The sequence below is a fragment of the Lepisma saccharinum genome, chromosome 14, assembly GCF_977018435.1.
Source record: "Lepisma saccharinum chromosome 14, izLepSacc3.1, whole genome shotgun sequence".
NCBI lineage: Eukaryota > Metazoa > Arthropoda > Insecta > Zygentoma > Lepismatidae > Lepisma > Lepisma saccharinum.
In genome coordinates, this window is record NC_139242.1 from 58,905,801 (window position 1) to 58,925,416 (window position 19,616).

General features: G+C 37.1%; 1 protein-coding gene across 10 annotated transcripts in view; it reads left to right on the forward strand.

The window, feature by feature from the left end:
* Positions 1–19,616, forward strand: part of LOC145998924 (CCR4-NOT transcription complex subunit 1-like) — a 142,158-nt gene that overhangs the window by 109,145 nt on the left and 13,397 nt on the right. For all 10 annotated transcript variants that reach the window (XM_083135706.1, XM_083135707.1, XM_083135709.1 and 7 more), the window contains 9 exons: positions 1,921–2,196; positions 3,033–3,138; positions 4,190–4,321; positions 7,225–7,461; positions 9,890–10,036; positions 10,304–10,438; positions 11,751–11,954; positions 13,434–13,589; positions 15,719–15,968. In XM_083135706.1, the coding sequence (XP_082991832.1) occupies positions 1,921–2,196; positions 3,033–3,138; positions 4,190–4,321; positions 7,225–7,461; positions 9,890–10,036; positions 10,304–10,438; positions 11,751–11,954; positions 13,434–13,589; positions 15,719–15,968 (1,643 nt within the window). The remainder of the gene's footprint in view (positions 1–1,920; positions 2,197–3,032; positions 3,139–4,189; positions 4,322–7,224; positions 7,462–9,889; positions 10,037–10,303; positions 10,439–11,750; positions 11,955–13,433; positions 13,590–15,718; positions 15,969–19,616) is intronic.

The following is a 19,616-nucleotide window of genomic DNA, read 5'->3' on the forward strand; positions in this document are numbered from 1 at the left end:
GTACATTCATTAAGGATAGGAAAATAAATCATTCATGTTTTAATGTTTTGTAAGATCTGTACAATATTGGTCATCAGCATTGGTAAAATTATGTTGAATTTTGTTTTTGTCAGTGAAAATTTCGTATCAGTTCATCCCTAGTTCATATGTCAAAAAGAGAACGACTTGAATAAATGGGTGTTTCCTGTAATTGGTTTATAATTTTCACATATTCTGTATACCAAGTTGAAATTATCCTAAAACATTGCAGAATGGTCTGGAAATATATTTGAAAATACCTGGAAAAGTCAGGAAATTTATTCTGGCAAAATGAGTGAGAACTCTGTTAATAGTTTTTGAGGAGGTGTAGTGGTAATAACATCATTTTGTAATCAAGGGATTCCTGGTTTGATACCTGGTGGAGGCACATTGCACAGTGGTTCGGATCCCTCTTTAAACTGTAGGTCCAGTCCCAATTAGCCTATCTCTGCATAAACTGGACTTAAAGAAAACAACAATTCAAAATAGTTATGAGAAGCAAATTGTATGTTTTATAAGTGTGCGAGTGAACAAGAGTGCTGTATTCATACTTGTGTACATTTTCGTGTGTAAAAATTAAGGCAGAACCTGTTGCATTTTGAACTGTACCCAATTGTAATAGTGATATTTTCAACAGTGTAGCATCTTAAAATTGTTTGAGTTGTATTGCAAAGTTTTGCTATAGAATAAAGGTAAAGTTTCCCATGCATATAGCACTGGAGGATAGTCTGTAGCTGTTAAGTGGCCGTTACCTAACCACTAAATACAAATCAACCCCATAATTTAATCCCAAAATAATGAAAAGATGCATATTTTCCATAATTCCAGAATATTCGAACTCAGGTTGTTAACTATGATGCATAGGGCATCTGACTGACATTCCAAAGACACATTTTTCTATTCCCAGTGTGGGTGATTTTAGATGGGTGCTTTTCCAACAATATCCCTGCATAATACAGCTCTTGAAACCCCCCCCCCCCATCTTGAAATCAATAATGTTTGGAACCCAACCTACACACACTAATTTCCTCCAAGGTATGGTGCAATGCCTAGAGGATTAGCTTTACCTTTTTTTACAGGGTGGCTACTCACTGGGAATTCCGGGAATTATGTGTAATTTTTTGGCTCCGGGAATCATGCATGAATTCTATGTGAATATTTCTTGGTAGACGTAAAAAATTGCGACTTTTATTAATCAAAATACCATTGGGTTATACATATTTATAAATACGCTGAGCCAAGTTTAGTGTTTAGTTTTTATCGAGGATGGAAAATGAAACTGCATGGAAAATAAAATAAAATTCTCTTGGCCCATTTACTTTGGTAATGTCATTTCCAGATCTGTCTGACAAATGAAAGATTATTGCAAGGTAAGATATCTTGAAGTCAGTTAGGTAAATTTGAGTTTTAAATTCTTATAGCAATTAACAATTTTTTGTAGATTAATATATCTCGTACCTTTCGTGACTTGTGTTTGTAGATGTATTTCAAGTCTGAGTTTGGGAAAATATAAAATGTAAACCCCACACCTTAAATTAAATATTTTAAATATAAATATTGTTTAATCGAATTGAATTAAATTTTTTGAACATGTTGGAATCATACAAACCTTTTATATTGTTAATATATTTGTGTGTGTATTATGTGTGTGTGGGTGGTGAGAAGCGGTAATATATAAGATTGAAATAGAGATACATCTTTGTGTACCCTTGAATTTTTGGAAAGTTTGTCTTGAAAACCGAGAATTATACTTGAGCTTTATCAGGGTTCTAGAGTGGCCACCCTGCTTTACCTTAATTTGAAGTGGATGCTCCCCTAACCCCTTTCTTCAAAAGTTATAATTGTAAGGAGTAGTCTGCTATGAAATGTATCCTTACATTCGACTTTGCCTTCAAATTCCAGGTGCTTGATCGAGTGTCGGGACGAATACCGATACAACATTGAAGCTGTTGATTGCCTTATCCGTTCGCACTTGGTGAACTTACAGCAATACGATATGCATTTGGCTCAGGCCATGGAGAATGGGTTGAATTTCATGGCTGTCGCCTTTGCAATGCAACTCGTGCAGCTGTATATGGTGGAAGAGCGTCACAACCCACATGTGACGGAAACAGACTTATGCAACACAATTGAGATGTTGGCACGGATAGCTCAACATTCACGCCAGCCTCCTGATGGGTTAGTACAATTTGTTGGTATTTGCAACCAATTTCTTCCAATAAGTGTCGAAGAGTTTGTTTTGCATGTCGTTATATCATTGGTTCTTTACATGAATGTGTGTAGCTATTTCGAATCCAGGCTTTTTTGTAATCTTTAAAGGGCTTGCCGACACATTTATAAAATTGTAATTGCATTTAATCATGCATACTTGTCATCTTGTTAAGGTGTAATTAATGTAACATTATTTTGTAAAGTAAATTAGTAAATATATATTTTCTACTTCCAAGATACAATACATTGCAGTCACTTGGTTATATTTGAGCTGTGTGTCAGTGTAGGTGAGCTGTCTTCTTATTTGACAATTTGATACTTTGTTTTTCGTGTGATTGTACAATTAAGATAATCCTGTCAATTGGAATTGGTGTGTGTGTCAACATATGCATTTTAAGTTTCATAACAGTTGTAAATTGCACAAAAAATATTTATGGTACAGAAAGCACATGCTTCAAGTATTGAAATATTTCCTAAATCTAACAGCTACTAACTACTAATGCTGTATGTTATGATTCATTTTACAACAAAGGCGTGTGCGATTTACTCATGTTGTTACAATACAATATAAGTACTTTAAAAATACTATAAAAATGATTACTTACAGTTCGTGAGTATATGTTTCATAGAAAACGTAATGTTTTGAGACGCAACTGGTCTCTCCCTCAGGTGCACTTCTTGGCAATTGTAAGTAATCATTTTTATAGTATTTTCTAAACTACTTATATTGTATTGTATGTTATGATGAAGTCAGTTGAATAACAAACAGATTTCAAATTGATACCTATTTTTCTCTTCGGCAGACTGACAGCATTGATTGAAGTGTTGAGGGTGAATCACGATCCAGGATTTCTTGCCGACAGGGCACCAGGTGGACCCACAGCTCACATTCATTCTGGAATTCTCCAGGTACTTGCATTTGCCTTTTTGTCTACCGTAATTTTTTTAAAGTTATTCTATGCCACTTTTCTACTTCCCTAGGTTAATGGAAATGGTAAAGAATGGTGAACTGGTAGAATAGATAAAGAAGAAATCGCAATGAAACACCCATACCTTACCTAAGTTTGAGACTGACATATCTTAGCCCACTATGTTAATCACTCCACTATGAGTGTTCATTTGGTCTATTGGATATAGTTGAAAATTTATGAGTGTATGCATAGGATAGTAGTTTGTGATTCATCTAATTTCAAGTAAAACAGAATTCTTGTTTAGTCACCATTTCTGCTACTCATGATGCCTTTTGTCAGACCAAATAGCTTTGTGTATTTGAATTATATATTTTTTTAATTGTATATGATAAATATTGAAATCAGTTGTCTAGGGATGTTGGAAGACAGTATTGGTCTATAGGAAAACCTAACAAATGCAGTTTTTAGGCCCTGTTATTTCTAATAGTTCTTCTGTGGCTCCATATCTGAATAACAAAATACATCAATTATTATTTACTACAGATTTGAATTGAAAAAGTTTACGAATGACAAGTTGTAAGTAGTAAATTATCATCTTAGTGTGATAGAACAAATAAAATATTCAGAGTTAATTTTACATTTTACTAGAGCTGATATCAATTTGAACTACCAATGCCTGAAAATTGTAACAGTTAAAAGTTGTTCAAAATAATGACTAAAATTATTGTTGCAAGTATTCCACGTCAATTACATGCATCAATGTTTTAAAATATTCAAGAATTATACTGAATATTAAAATACCTGTTCTGTAATCACAACATTCAGTTTTTCACACAATACTGCTGCACAATAAAATTAAAACTAAATTTTGCATATTTTCCAGGCCAACTGGATTGCGTGAAGCAATTTTGTGAACCAACCAAAGGTCTGGAAAAGTATTGGCCAGTGTCGGTAAATCTTTCTCGATACTGATACATTGGCTCAGCCCTATATTTAATATGCTAAATACCTGTGTATGTATGTGTGTTTATAAAAATTCCCTTCTGCAGGCAAGAGAGTTCGATGATCCACCTGGCTTGTTAGAGAAGACGGAGTTTCTGCTTCGGGAGTGGGTTAACATTTATCACACTCCATCTGCAGGGAGGGATCCAACTAAGGCTTTCAGTTTATTTGTTCATCAGGTGAGTTAAACAATTTAATAAATTGTGGGGAATTGTTCAGTGGACAACTCCATTTGTTGTTAATATTCTTTTTCCCCCCTGGATTTTCTTTCATAGTGTAATTTGGGAAATAGAGCTTCCTTCAGAAGTTGTATCCCAGGTTCTTTAGGTTTTAGCTCAACTAAATTGAAAACTTCCCACAGGAATTTGGGCTTCAGGGGTTGATATTTGAGAGAGGGTACTTCAGCATGTAGTGTATACAACATATTGCATACTAAGTGTGTAATGGTAAAATCATAACCTTCTTATCAAAGTGTCTTGGCAGTTCGGATCATACTTTAAACTGTATGTCCAATCCTGATTAGCCTAAGTGTTCAAAACGTATTCTTGGGGAAACAAATAACTAACATTTCCTGATGTTATCTAAATGTCTAAATAGAATAGCAATAAAGTGATTAAAATATGATATAGCTAAAATTAAAAATGAGATTTCTGAATTTTAGAATTTGTTGAATGCGATGATGTGACTATTTGCAAATAAAATAGATTGAAAATAAATAATCTGGTGAAGGGATTGATTTGTTCTTAAACAAGGACAAGTGGTATAAATTAATATTGCAATCAATTATACAGTTAAACCTCGAATTTACGTTTTTATGGGGACCAAGCTGAAAAAACTTAAAATACGGGAAAATGTAAAATTGAGGAATAGTTTATAACATTTTGCTCTATTGGAACTACAGTGCCTTGAATAACGTAGTGTGGAAAACGACCCAAGAAACTGGTTCCCCAGATGGATGAGAAACATAGATGGCAGTGCGATCAATGTCGGTGCTAATTTTCTTATGAAATAATGCGGCTTTGTTAGTTTTTGGAATATATTATGTAGATTTGTTTGTCTTGAAAGGCGGTACGTGAATTGATGGAAACAGTTATATTTGTGGAGTGATTTGCAATCACGAAATGGCATTAATTTTGAAAGAAAAGTAAAATAAAATTAATAAATAAATATCATGCGTAACACAAGAAGAAACATCGCAATGTGATTCCGGACGTCAGGTCTTGGACTGTGTATTAGAGTTTATTTTTCTATGTTATTAGAATATAAATAGTATCCTGAGAGATATTTCATACTGAGGCGACAAACCACAAATGTCGCTTGAAAGCGAGCAGTCAGAAATCAATGCAGCCTTTCGAACCGTAGGGACACAAGCTCTGACTGCACCTTTTCCTCAAGGAGATTTTAGACCAAAGCGACATGCGACAAACGATACGAGGATTTCACACCAAAGTGACACGGGTCATTCGATCCAAGGCAACTTTCATACCGAAGCGACACATGTTGCTTGGAAAGGAGCCAATCAAGAGCAACATTTCACATCATAGCGGCATGACGGGAAGAACAGGCCAGCGTTCGGTTGGTGAAATCCTTAAGCGACAAGTGTCGCGTTGGTGCGCAATCTCACTATAGCAAGACACTCATTGCATCGCGTGTGCGCGAACAACAAACCACGGTAACATGTTGCAAGCTATTGAGGAAATGGCACAGTTTGAGCGACGCAGAAGCAACAAAGCGACACGTGTGGCTTATCGTGTTGCCTAGATCTGTTGTAATGTGCGGTTTATCATGTCGCCTATCTGTTGTTCACAAGCAACGCTTGCTAATAGACTGAAGGCACCATGTCGCTTGTCACTTAGTTGGGAACTCCCCCTGTAGCACGTCGCTTCGGTCTGAGCACCCTTCCTTTAAGGAGCTTTCCGACCGAAGTAACAAGTAGCATGCGAATACGCCATATGAACGTGTCGTTTGCTGTTTGGACCCTCATGTGCAATGAATGCTATTTTACAGTCTGGAAGTGTGTGTCACTAGTGTGACAGTGTGAACATCCCGTGTCGCTTGTCCAATTTGTTTGAAAGTTGCCTTACACTCATGTCGATGGCACTAAGAAAGTTTTGTGGGGTTCCCCTTGTCGTTTCATTCAATCATTATCATAATTGCCGCGATTAGTTTAAAGCGGAAGAAAAGATACAGTAAATATCAAAAATACAAATGCTTCAGTGTGTATATCTTTAAAAGAAATGATGATGATGATAATAATAATGAACCTAATTCATACACAAAAATTTAGTTGCCAAGAGTATTTGACGCATATTTTTTTCTCCCGTATTATTAATGAAAGTATGACTATAACAGGACGTGGTCGACTGTCTAGAATGTTCGTTAATATCTTCGCGACCACCGTACCAAATATCATAGCAATTATCACATTCATAGAAATGCTTCATGTAAAAGAATCAGACGTTGCACCGAAAACTCCATTTACTTCCATTATAAGCAGTCGAACACCAAGCACCGGGGTCAACACCAGCGCCTCTAGCGGATCATTTTCGAGTGGAACCAGCCAGAGAGTGCAGAACCGTGCGCGTTTTCCACACTACGTTATTCAAGGTGCTGTAATTGGAACCATGAAGATTGAATGTATAATGTGGGAATATGTAAAGTCTGGGAATGTAAAATCTGGGATCTGCTGTATTGTCATACCAGTCACAAAAAAAGAAATATTCTGAGTTTTTGATCGGTTTTTGCTTCAAAAAAGTTGTGAAAACATAAGCTTTCAGTTTGATTTCGATGTCTCATTTGTAGAGACTAGACTAGACGACACTAGTTTCCACATGTCTACAGAGAGGCAGTGTCAACAAGATGCTCATTATATACCTGGAATGAACAAAACTTGTGGAGATATATATAAAAATATTGGTGAAGTCAAGGAATGCAAGGGTTCCAAGTTCCATTCATGATCTAGGCAAAATTTTCGCAATTCTGTTGGTTATAGAATATAACTAAGCATTTTATGAGTTGAATCATTTAGATGTTTTCCCCACTTGTTGTCAGACTAAATTTTTAACTGTTGCTTCCGTTGCAGATGAACATCCATGGCATCTTAAAAACTGATGATCTCATCACTCGTTTCTTCAGACTGAGCACACAAATGTGTGTAGATTTGTGTTACCGAGCTTTATCTGAACAAACAACAACTCCTACGTTAGTCCGTGCCAAATGTTTTCATACGCTGGATGCGTTTGTTCGTCTCATTGCTCTCTTGGTGAAACATTCAGGTGATACTTCCAACACAGCCACCAAAATCAACCTTTTGAACAAGGTAAGTGGGCTTATTTAGCACTGATGCATTACAGAATAGATGGTGGGAAAAAAATGCATATCTCTGAATAGTTTTCAGCAGAACACATCAATGTAGGCCAAAATGAGAGAGAGAAAATATATATATATATATGCCAGTGGTTCTCAAAGTGTGTGCGATGGTGCCACGGCTGGTTTACAGGCATGCTACGAAATGTTCCAAATGCATGCTTATTTAGTACATTTTACTTATAAAATGTTCCTGAATTTGAAATATGTGTTTATTTTTTTGACTTGAGTGCTATGGAAAGATCTTAAAACACTAAAGGCACCGTGAAACGAAAATGTTTGGGAACCTCTGATATATGCAATCATTTCACGTGGTGCAAATTGTGGTCTATTAGTACTTATTAACTCTCTAATTTTATTTTCAGACCTTATCATAAGGGTAAGTTAAATATAATGTGGCTCACAAACAATTGCTCAAGTATTTACTACTCCTGTATATTAATTTGTGTTTGAAACCCCCCTGCCTGCCAATGGCATAAAATGATGCAATTGATGTTTTTTTAGGTGAGGTTCAGTACAACTTTGAACCCATACAGATGTCTGATAGTACTTAGCATTGCTTGCAGCTATTTAATGTAGTTCTGGATATTTGTAAAGGTTAATATTGAAGTTTTCAGTTGTATTTATACCATATTAATCTGCCAGAATTTTGCATACAAATATTCATATTTTTACGAATGCCACTTGGGACAGTTGTATGTAGACCCTCAAACAAACAACCTTTTGTGAGTGGTGGCACTGAAATCTACGGGCAAATAACTATTTTTAATTTATTTAAAACAGTACAGTTGAAGTTAAAAAATATTTAGTATATTTTGGTAATTCCGTAACAGTCTATAAAATCATTGAAAATATTAAGTACAAATAACTCCAAATCCCAGACATTTAGCCATCACTAGAGGCACATATTTTTGGTAAATAAAAAAGCAAAATTTCCGGTACAAAAACTGAGTCAATTTCGGGTTCAAAAGCGGTAAATAAAATAAAATATCGGTGTTATAGCGGTGAAAAAATGGATGAAAAGTGGTATATAAAAAGACATATTGGTTTTAAAATTGTGAATATAATCCTAAATTTCATTTAAAAACTACACTTACTCCACAGAATTAACATTTCACTTCTAATAGCACATTTATGTAGTTATCATAGTATTAAGTTTATTTCTGTGTAAAGGAGTCCAATTTTGCTTCTCCAATATTAACAGCAGAATTAATCAGTTTTCCGGGAATTGCATAACTCTCAGGATAATTCAGACCTCGGAAGGTGTCGCGTCGGTGAATAAACCCTAAATTTCGTGTTTATAAGAGTTAATTTCGCTTTTTGCAGTTCATTTCGCATTATTTCGTGACAAAATATGGTCACAAAATGCATCTCACACCTTTCAAAAACATGAAAATTAACACTACAATGTGTTTTTTCAAATTTCGTTTTTTCGTCAAAAACGAAATATGCATGCCTCTAGCCATCACCTTTCCAATCAGGAAATTGCCAGAACCATCTAAGGAATGAATGTCTTGTCAGACATTGCCAAGTTTCCTTGATCGCCATCGTTGCAAATAGGTGTAAACAATTGCAATCAAGGAAGAGACTACAGGTAATGATTCGGCATTGTCAGTAAATTCGATCGGAATAAATGTCTGGGAGCAGAGAGGTCATTAGTCAGTCAGTTACGAGCAGTTAGGAAGAGAGGCAGAAGTATGATTCGAGGAAGAACGTGTTGAAGCGAGTCGCGAGGCAGACTCTTTGTACAGTCACGACCATAACCATACTTTGCAGAACTTCAGCTGCTATACAGACAGAGGTATACCACTTTACTTTAGCCATGCTGATCCAGTCTTTAGGGGTTTAAATCTCAAATGTTGTGTTTTGCCATTCATATGTGTGTAGTTAGTACCTCTTGCACCTTACCATCAAGCTTGCCTTGTTCATAATCAAGGATGAATGATCAGTGAGTTACGTCAATCCAGTTCGATCCCACATACCAAAGGGTATGTTACGATCACTCCTTTGTAAGCTCAGTTTTTCTAGCTTGGGGCCACTTTCCAAGCCAGGTGCACTACAGCATGTCTACTGGGGTGGAAGAAAAGTCAGTTTCAATGTGCATTTGTTAAAATTTGATATTTTGTGCTTTGGCAGCATACATTTTGCATTTATAAAAGCCCCAATGGAGTGAGACGTGCATTAGCAAATTGGAGCTGACATTTTTTCCGCTGCCCTAGGCATGCTGCAGGTTTTTTCATTCACATAAGAATGCAAAGGCAACTATCATTCCATACTGCTGCTACATTATTACATTTGAACATTTTAGGTTTTCACAAATTTTCTTGCAAACTTCTGCAGTTATGATGCATTATAACTTTTGATTGTTTCTGTCTCTTCAGGTTTTGGGAATTGTTGCCGGTGTTCTCCTGCAGGACCATGAGGTTCATGTTTCTGATTTCCAACAGTTACCATATCATCGAATTTTTATTATGCTATTCTTGGAACTCCATAATCCAGAAGCTATTTTGGAAGCTATCAATTTTCAGGTAATTCTTCAAGTGCATGAATACAATGGTATACAATTCAAAAAGCTGTAATTTCTTTCTTTTGAAAAATGTCCAATTTTTTTTTTTAATCAAGTTTGCAACATCATTTCCTAAGCATAAAGCTCTTGGGTTAATTGCTTATAAAGTTGAGTATATAATTCGAGTAGTCACTAAATATTTGCTATTTTGTACTCAATTTGTATGATTAGCTTATGTTAGACACTAGAAACATTCAAGTAAGCATGTTTTGTTGTCGTCTCTTTGCAGGTTTTAACAGCCTTCTGTCATACCCTTCACATACTACGCCCTGCCAAAGCTCCTGGTTTTGCATATGCATGGCTGGAACTTGTATCGCATCGAGTATTCATTGGGCGAATGTTGGCTACTACCCCACAGCAGAAGGTAACATTTTCATTTGCTTTCTTTTGTTCAGTCTTTGCATCATTTTGCCGTTTGACAGTTTAACTTTAGTTTCCCAAGTAAATAAAGTAACGAAAGTTTACATTTCACATGAAGAGAATGGAGTGTAAAAGTTACTACTTTGCAAAATAATGAAATGGTTATATATTTACTCAGGCACACATTTTTAAATTGTTTTTATTTTTTTTAAATTGAAGGACAATTCGAAATATTGGACCCATGATTTCAAGTTTTTCAGAAGTCCCAGGTGAAAAATCTTAAAATCCAGAAAACCTTTGTAATATTTTTGCTTTATTGATCAAGGAGATTAAAAGTATAATGCTGAAAAATGTAAATTGTGGTTCCAGTATATTAATAAATTGTTGCCAGTTCTTCCACAATTATTCTTTACTGTGTTTTATTTATTGTGAGAACCTGTGCTGTTACACTGATTTTAAATTTCATTCAACGCTATTAACTCTATCTGTACTTTCTTACCATAATCTTTCACATTAGAGTAAAGTGTCATGAGGCCTTTTTTTTTCCTCCACATAAGCCCACACATTGATGCTTTTGTCTCTGCTGCGAAAAGGCTTGGGTTCGACCCAAAATTTCAGTGTTTACCCTGGATCTTTAGCATAACTAGTGGATAAGGAGTAACTGCAGCACGACTGACCATGCATCACCCAATGCAGCCTCTACGATGGCGCAGTGGTAGCATTGTTGTCTTATAATCGAGGGGACCCAGGTTCAATACGTAGTGGAGGAGTGGTTTGGATCCCACTTTAAACTGTAGGTCCAGTTTCGATTAGCCTTAACTGTGCATAAAGTGAACTTAAAACACCAACTTTACAACAACAGCAGCATCAGCCAATGAAAAGCCACTTAAAGTTGTTGGCAAATCATGGAGTTTGTGCAAAGAGAAAATGAACTTCCATCCCCTTCGGATCACTAATCTCCGAGGCAGAATTGTCAGTGTATTTCTACGAAACCATGATCCTATTTGAATCTGTATTGATGTTTCATTGTGTTCATCCACTTCCATTCTATCTACATGTTCATAGTTCATAGAGAGAAGGAATGAAATGTTAATTAACGAAAATTTGAATAGTTGGAAACATCTTTATTACATAGACTATCATTCTCCATTTTTCATATTGCAAAATTGTAGACAGTTATTGTATTCTGAATTTTGTGTTTGTGTTTTGCACCTACTTCACAGCTCAAAAAAGTGCTCTAACTACTATATATACATGTAGCATGTTTTGTTTCACAGGAAGGATTTGTTGTGAGTAATTGTATTGTTTCATTCCAGGGTTGGGGTATGTACGCTCAACTCCTCATTGATCTCTTCAAGTTCCTCGCTCCTTTCCTGCGGAATGCAGAGCTTGCCAAACCAGTCACTCTGTTGTACAAAGGAACATTACGTGTGTTACTAGTGTTGCTCCACGATTTCCCGGAGTTCTTGTGTGATTATCATTATGGCTTCTGTGATGTCATCCCTCCTAACTGCATTCAGGTAAGATATAGAAATTGTAACACTGAAGAATAGCTGAAATGCTTCATAGGACAGTAATTTCAACAAAGTTACTGAACAATTGTTAAACTAAGAAATTTTGATTAAAATTATGTTAACAAGTCATGTTTCCTGTACATATCCCCATTCACTTTACACTCTGTTATCGTAGGGCTGAACTAATACCATTTTGAACTGATGCAAATGCTTGAATGTTGGAACAATACGAAGTTATTCAAAATATTGATCAGTATTAAAATGTAAGTATTCCACTGCAAATTTTTAAACCAGAATTTTCCTTCAAATGTTCAAATACTGTAATTGAAATATATAAAACATTTAATCACAAAATCTTTTTCTTCACAGAATACAGTGAAAAATAAGGAAAATTTTGAATGTATACTCTTGAAAATGTCGTCTAACATTTTTGCAGATCCCATGAAATGCAAATTGTGAAAAAGTATCAGTGAATACATTTCATCTGATACCAACACCACGTATTAGCTCAGCTTCAATTATATTTCTTCCTCTCTCTCTCTCTCTTATGTCCTATGTTCCTGTTATTCTTATGGGCATTTATGATAGAAATCTGTTAAACAACATAGTGTAATGTTTAAGTTACAATTGAGATCAGAATAATGTAATTTGCGGTAGTACTTAAAATGGCAAAAATAATCATAATAACTTGAAGATAGAAAAAGCTAAAACATATGGAATTCTTATATCAAGGAATGAGAATGCAAGGAAGATGTAATAATAATTTGTTGATAAATTGCAAAGTTATTTATAACCATATTCCATATTCTGGTTAAGGAATTAGATGTTCAGAAAATATAAGAATTCAAGTGAAGTAAGCAATAGAATTTATGACAATTGTAGATTTTATTAGTGCCAGTTGAATATTTTTGTAATCAAGTGTATGAAGTTGTTCGTAAAGAAAAAGGCTTTGAGGCAGGAGCGCCATTGTGAATTGGTAGACAAGTGTAGATCAGAGCTCTTCAAATCCTCACGTCTCGAGCAAGATACGAACAAGGAAGTTCTGGTAAATACCGAGAAAATAGTACTCACTTTTTCTGCAAAACTCTTTTTATTTGTAGTTCTATTCATTTCAGTGCCCACTGCCACCATCCTCATTGGAAGCACTCCAAGCAACAGTGCATCAAGTTTCAATGAGGATGGTGGCAGTGGCCACTGAAATTAATAGAACTACAAATAAAACAGTTCCGCGGAAAAAGTACTATTTTCTCAGTATTTATCTACTACCGCATCTCTCATTTCCCAATAATGAAGTGCTGGTTGCTTGACGTTAGACTGTGTACTGGGCAGTGGCTCGAGGTCTTTTTTTTTGTCGTGTGGAAGTAGATGTAGAAAGCTGTAGGATACTTTGAATTACTCATCTTGCATATAATAAATGATACATCAGGAAAGCTGAATTGTATTACTTCCCGTCATCATAAAGTTCATTTTCTCCTTCTTTTGCAGATGAGGAACTTAATTTTGTCTGCGTTTCCAAGAAACATGAGGCTTCCGGATCCTTTCACACCAAACCTGAAGGTGGACATGCTCCCTGAAATAGCACATGCCCCAAGGGTACTGACAAATTTTGCCTCCATGATCCAACCAGTCAGCTTCAAGAAGGTGAGTGTTTGCAGCCTAATAAATGCTATATTTTTGTTAAAACACTAAAATCACACACAAACAGCACGATAAAAAGCACTTCGGAGTTCTTCCAAGCTTTCGACTCCTTCACGGAGTCATCTTCAGGGCTGGTCGAGGACAGACGGAGTAGACGCGGTTGTCGTTACACTGGCGTTACTTCCTGTGTTCGTCGGCAGATGTCGTTGCGGTCTCGCAGACTTGGTAAGTCTTGTGATTTTAGTGTTTTAACAAATATGTTTCCAGCACATGACGTAAGAAGTTTTCTACAGTCTTACAAATGCTATCTTATCTTATCGTAATCCAGGATTTGACATGATGTGCATTGCAATTAATAAGCTTATAATAGCACATATATACAGTGTTTGAATATTGACAGATACCCAACACACATGGTGGCCGCGGTGGCTCAGTCAGTAACGTGTCTGACTACCATGCTCAAGGTCCCGGGTTTGATCCCCGGCCGGTTCAAATCCGGGAACTTTTCTAACGGTGGAAGCGGCCCCGGCGCCTACCCAACGTCGAATAACATGGGAACCTGGGGGAAACCCTGGGGGGTAAAGGCGGTCAGGGGCGTGATGCTGATCACGCCACCCCCACTCACGACCGGATCAAGAAAGTGTGGGGCGTTACCCCCTCACCCCCTATACGCCTTCATGGCGTGGTGCTATGCACAGGGGAACACTTTACCTTTTTTTTACCCAACACACATTCAGCACAAGAACATTTTTGAAGTGAGATTCAAACACTTGTGTGTCCCTATGGGGATTGGAAGCAAGGACCCCGAGAACTATTGTATTCTGGGTAACATGAAAGTGTACCTCAGCTTGACTTAATAATAGTTCTCACCCTGAAGAAGTCCTAACAGAATATTTGAACAAAACACTTCCAGAGTTCAGTAGTTCATCATGCTGTGAGTGGTAACATTTGGTTATCTTCATTTTTGGGGCACGTGTTCTGATCAATACTAAAATGACATCTAAATATACATACCCGTCTGTCTTCATTAATGATGATGTCAACTCTTTCCATGTTGCATTCCGTGGAGGCAATTTGTGAACGACTGCTCAGAGGCAGATCTTTGATGCTCGTGTTTCCATCTTTAAAATGTTTTACCCATCTCCTAACACTGCTAACCCCATGCATACATCTCCATATGCATCCTGAAGTCTATTCTGAATTTCAGCAGCAGGAATTCCCTCTTTAACAAGGTATTCAATCACAGCACGTTGTCGAAACAAAACATCACTGTCTGCCATTTTGAAACAACTACACGCGATCAAAGCTAATCAAGTCACACTACCTCTACGTTCAGTAAAGTCTGTAATATTTTGTGATGATTTACACTTCTTTTGTGTGTATTGGTGAATTCTGATTTTTTTTAAAATGTTGCTCGTTACTTTCAGTATGGCCCTCGTACAATGTAAATGAGTAGAGGAAAATATAGACTACAACATACTTTGTAAAGAGATTTATGTATTTTACAGCATTTTTAGGAACTAGTGATACAGATACATTGGCTGATCTGATAACACTTTGAGCCAGTACTCTTAACGATTCCCACCAGGAGTCCTGGGTTTGAATCCCTACCTGGGTATGGGTGTTTGTGAGTGTCCATTCATCAATTTCATCACATCATCATTCATCCCCATCTTCGCAACTAAAAGTGCACAAAAAGTAAAGTAAAATGAAGCAAATCAATCAATCAATTGTGACAATTAAAATCTGTTCAAAATAATGATTAATATTAGGAGAGTAATTCAGCCCAGTTTTAAACAACAATTTACCAGAGTTTTGCTTCAAAAAAATACTCAAGAATTACAACAGGATAATAAAGTACCTGCTATGCAATCAAAAAATGCAGTGTTTCACACACTAATGGTGCAAAATAAATGAAAATAAATAATCACGATATCGTGAAAATATTGCATGGCAATTTTGCTGACCCTGCAAATTCCGGAAAAATATTGGTAAATAAAATCTACCCAATATTTTCCGATAACAGTACCATTGGTATCATCTTAGCCCTAGAAAATACCTTTTCTTTCTGCACATAGAATTCTATTGTTAGCATGTAGGCATGTACTGCAACATTTGTTAACTACTTTCAGGATCTGGACTCCTACCTGAAAGCCCGAGCACCAGTGACATTCCTTTCGGAGCTCCGGCGGAACCTTCAAGTCTCCAATGAACCTGGCATGAGGTATAACATCCCCTTGATGAATGCTCTGGTGCTGTACGTTGGTACGCAGGCAATCAACTACATTCGCAGCAAAGGCTTAACGCCCAACATGTCAACCATTACTCACTCTTCCCACATGGATATATTCCAAAATTTAGCTGTTGATTTGGACACTGAAGGTAAGTGTATTCTTTAAAGTAAATTTTGCTACCACTCCAGGTCAGTTATGACAAATTGCCCACAATTATCCATGATAGGCCACAGAAACTTGTAATTTGTTGTTTATGTGCATTATTTATTATTTTTGTGTTTGTATGATTATTGGAGATGGGATAAATTAAAGGGTAGTCTTATCTAATGGTATAGAACAATATATTAATGTTATTCATGATGGATGCGGTAAACGCAGTTTAAAATTAGTTATGTGAAATTTAGAAATTTCGATTTCCTCATTGCACAATTTAATAGTTAAATCCTATTAATTTCGAAGATCCTCTGTCTTCGTTCATTAAGGGTACGGCGTCTGGAGTGGAGATGGTGCTGGTTTCTGTTGGATGATAGCATGGATTTCTATAACAGAGCCGGCTGTGTGAAGTATGGATACAAAGGAATGGTGTGGTTTGTGGAGTGGAGGTGTTGAGAAAGGCCTGATTTTGGTGTCTTTTTTGGCATCTTTTACGTGTTCATTAATCCATTTATGTACAGTACGGATGGTTTTGCCAATGTAGGTGTTGTGGCATTGGCATGTGGCCTTTGTAGACACCAAGGGATGCAAGTTTGGGTAGGTAGTATCTCTTGAAGTTGGGTAGTGCTCTTCTGATTTGGGATATGGGTTTGTGTGCCAGTCGGATTTTGAAGGGTTTGAGGGCCTTGGCAAATTTGCCTGATGTGGTGGGGTGGTATGGAAAAGTGATCCATGTGGGTTTGGGATTTTGGTTCGGGTTATCACTGTCTCGTGGGTGTCTGTGCTGGGCTTCTGCTTTCCACATGGATAGCTGGCATTCGGTGTTACCATTGTTTAGTCCTATTTCAGTTATGCATGCTATTTCATATTGGAGGTCGTCTTCTGTGCAGTTGTGTGTGAAGGCTCTTCTGTAGAAGTTCATCCATACTCCAGCTTTCTGTTTTGGTGGGTGGTTGGATTTGGCATGGATGTACTGGCTGGCCAAACCTGGTTTCCTGTATACGGATGTGATGAATTTGTCTTGGTGTCGTTGGATACTTAGGTCAAGAAAGTTGAGGTGGCTATTTTCTTCCCTTTAACGGTGAAATTTATTTGTTAGGATGAATGTTGTTGAGGGCAGTTAGGAGATGGTTTAAGTCCTCTTCTTGTTTGTAGATGAGTAGGGTGTAATCGGCATATCTTCTGTATCTTATATGCGCAAACTCTGGCTCGGTGAGTATTGACTTCTCTGCCACATGTAGCACAATGTTGGATAGGAGTGCAGAAAGAGTTGCCCATCGCTAGGCCTCCTGTCTGGAGGAAGAAACTGTCTTCGAACTGGAAATAGTTGTGGGTGAGGCAGGCTTGTAGGAGGTTGCAGATTTCATCTGTTACAAATAGGGGTGTGCCATGTTCTGGTAGAGTTAAGTGCAAGGCTGATTAGAATGGAGGAGTACATATCCAGTTTGTCTATGCTGGCTAGTTTGCAGTTGTTGGCTTTGAGGAAGAAAGTGACAATTTTTTTTTTTTCTTCAAGGCTTTTCATAGGCAGCAGGTAAGTTTGTCATTGTGAGCGGTCAGTTTTTGGAGGAGCCATTTTGTCAGGTGAACACTGGATTGATTGAAGCTGGCCACTATGATTCTTACAGGAGTTCCTGGTTTATGAGTTTTGGGTATGCCGTATGCACAGGGAAGGCTGGGGTGGGTGTTGATTAATTTCTTCCTTTTACTTTCTTGGAGGAGGGCACAGTTCTCTATGGCTCGACGGATGGCTGTATTGTATCTGCTTGTCATGTTTCAGTTTTTTGAAGCCTTGAGAGTTCAATTTTGCATGCATTTTGTCATTATTACATATTGATTGCCTTTGTCCAATTTTATGCACCAACATTTGTTGTTCTGTAGCCACTTTCGGAATTCCTGTGTTTTGTTCCTTAGTTTACTACGCACTGTGGGTTTATGATTGCCAGTAGATTGGCAGGGTGGCTACTCACAGGGAATTCCGGGAATTATGCGTGAATTATTGGCTCCGGGAATTATGCGTGAATTCTGCTTGAATTCCATACACGTGAAAAATTGCAACTTTTTAACAATCCTAATTGCATTGAATTTATACATATTTATAAATTCCCTGAGGCAAGTTTTTCACAGTTTAGCTTTTATTTTTATCGACGAAGGAAAAGAAAAAGCTCCTTGGAAAATGAAAGTGAATTTTCTCAATCTGTTTGCTTTGTTAGTGTCCTTGGCAGAACAGTCTACAATTGTATCTGACAGACGGAAGATTATTACAAGATACACGTAAAAATATCTTGAAGTTGATTTCTTTAAGTTGATTAGGCAAATTTGAAATTCTTATACAAATAACAATTTTTCGTAGGTTACCACATCTCGTAACATTTGTGACTTGTGTTTGTAGATGTATTTCTAGTCTATGTGAAATGGCAAATGTAAACTCCGCACCTTAAATTAAATATTTGATACCGTTCAATTGAATTGAATTAGAATTTTTGGATACACTGCAATCGCACAGACTCTTTATATTGTTAATATTAGGGATGGGCTGATATGAAATTTTGGCCGATACCGATAAAGTACCGATATAAAATTTACCGTTACTGATAACCGAATATTCTATCGATCCGATATAAAATTAGAAATGGTCCTTGAAGAACCTGAAAGGTTCATTGACCATTGTTTCAAGGTGACTGCAGTGAAAAAGAAATTGCATATTTAGACATTTACTTTTTCAGAAAACAGGGCATGGAGATTATCTATAAAAATTACAACAAAATGGCAGAATTTTGCACTAAAATATCAGATATTTATCGATATATTGGATCGGTAAAATAATCGGTAATTTTACCGATACACAGATATGGCTATATCGGCCGATACCGATAAGAGTACCGATTAAACGGTCCCATCCCTAGTTAATATATTTCTGTGGGTGGTGAGAGACTGTAATACCTAAGTTTGAAATACAGAAAATACCTGCTTGTACCCTTGAATTTTTGAAAAGTTTGCCTTGAAAACTGGGAATTATACTTGAATTTTATCATGGTCCTAGAGTGGCCACCCTGGTTGGGCATATTGGCGGAGGATGATGGATACACACTCTGCATGTAGGTTAGTTTTCATTGCAATTTTGTTTTTTTCAGCCGAGCAGATTAAGTCTAGGTAGGGGGAGTCCCCCAGGAGGTTGAATTTGAGGCCGTGTTAGAGGAGGGAGTGAAATTCAGTTGGCACAGTGAGATTGATTATGGTGCTGGCGGGTTGGCGAGGGCCGGTGGTCGGGCACCAAGGGTTTGTAGTTTCTGTCTTAGGATCATTGTTTTCCTGTTTTGTGACGTTCTCAGAATGAAGTATATGTTTTGCTGAGCTTTTTTTTCCAGTCGTTGGGGGTTATTCTTGGTTGTATGGAGTCACGGAGGGAAGCACGTGTTTTTTGGAGTGATGCTATTTCGCGATGTTTATCACTGATCACAGCACTTATTGCCCGTTTTTCGGCATTGAACACGACCTTTTTAACACTCTTAACGGTTGGCAGGGGTTTTCCACTTGAGGAATTTCGGGGTCACTTCACTGTTCCTGCATGCCTTGAGGAATGCAATGTCCGCTTGCCAGGTTTGTATTTTCCCGACATTACGCTCGTATTCCCGCATTTCCT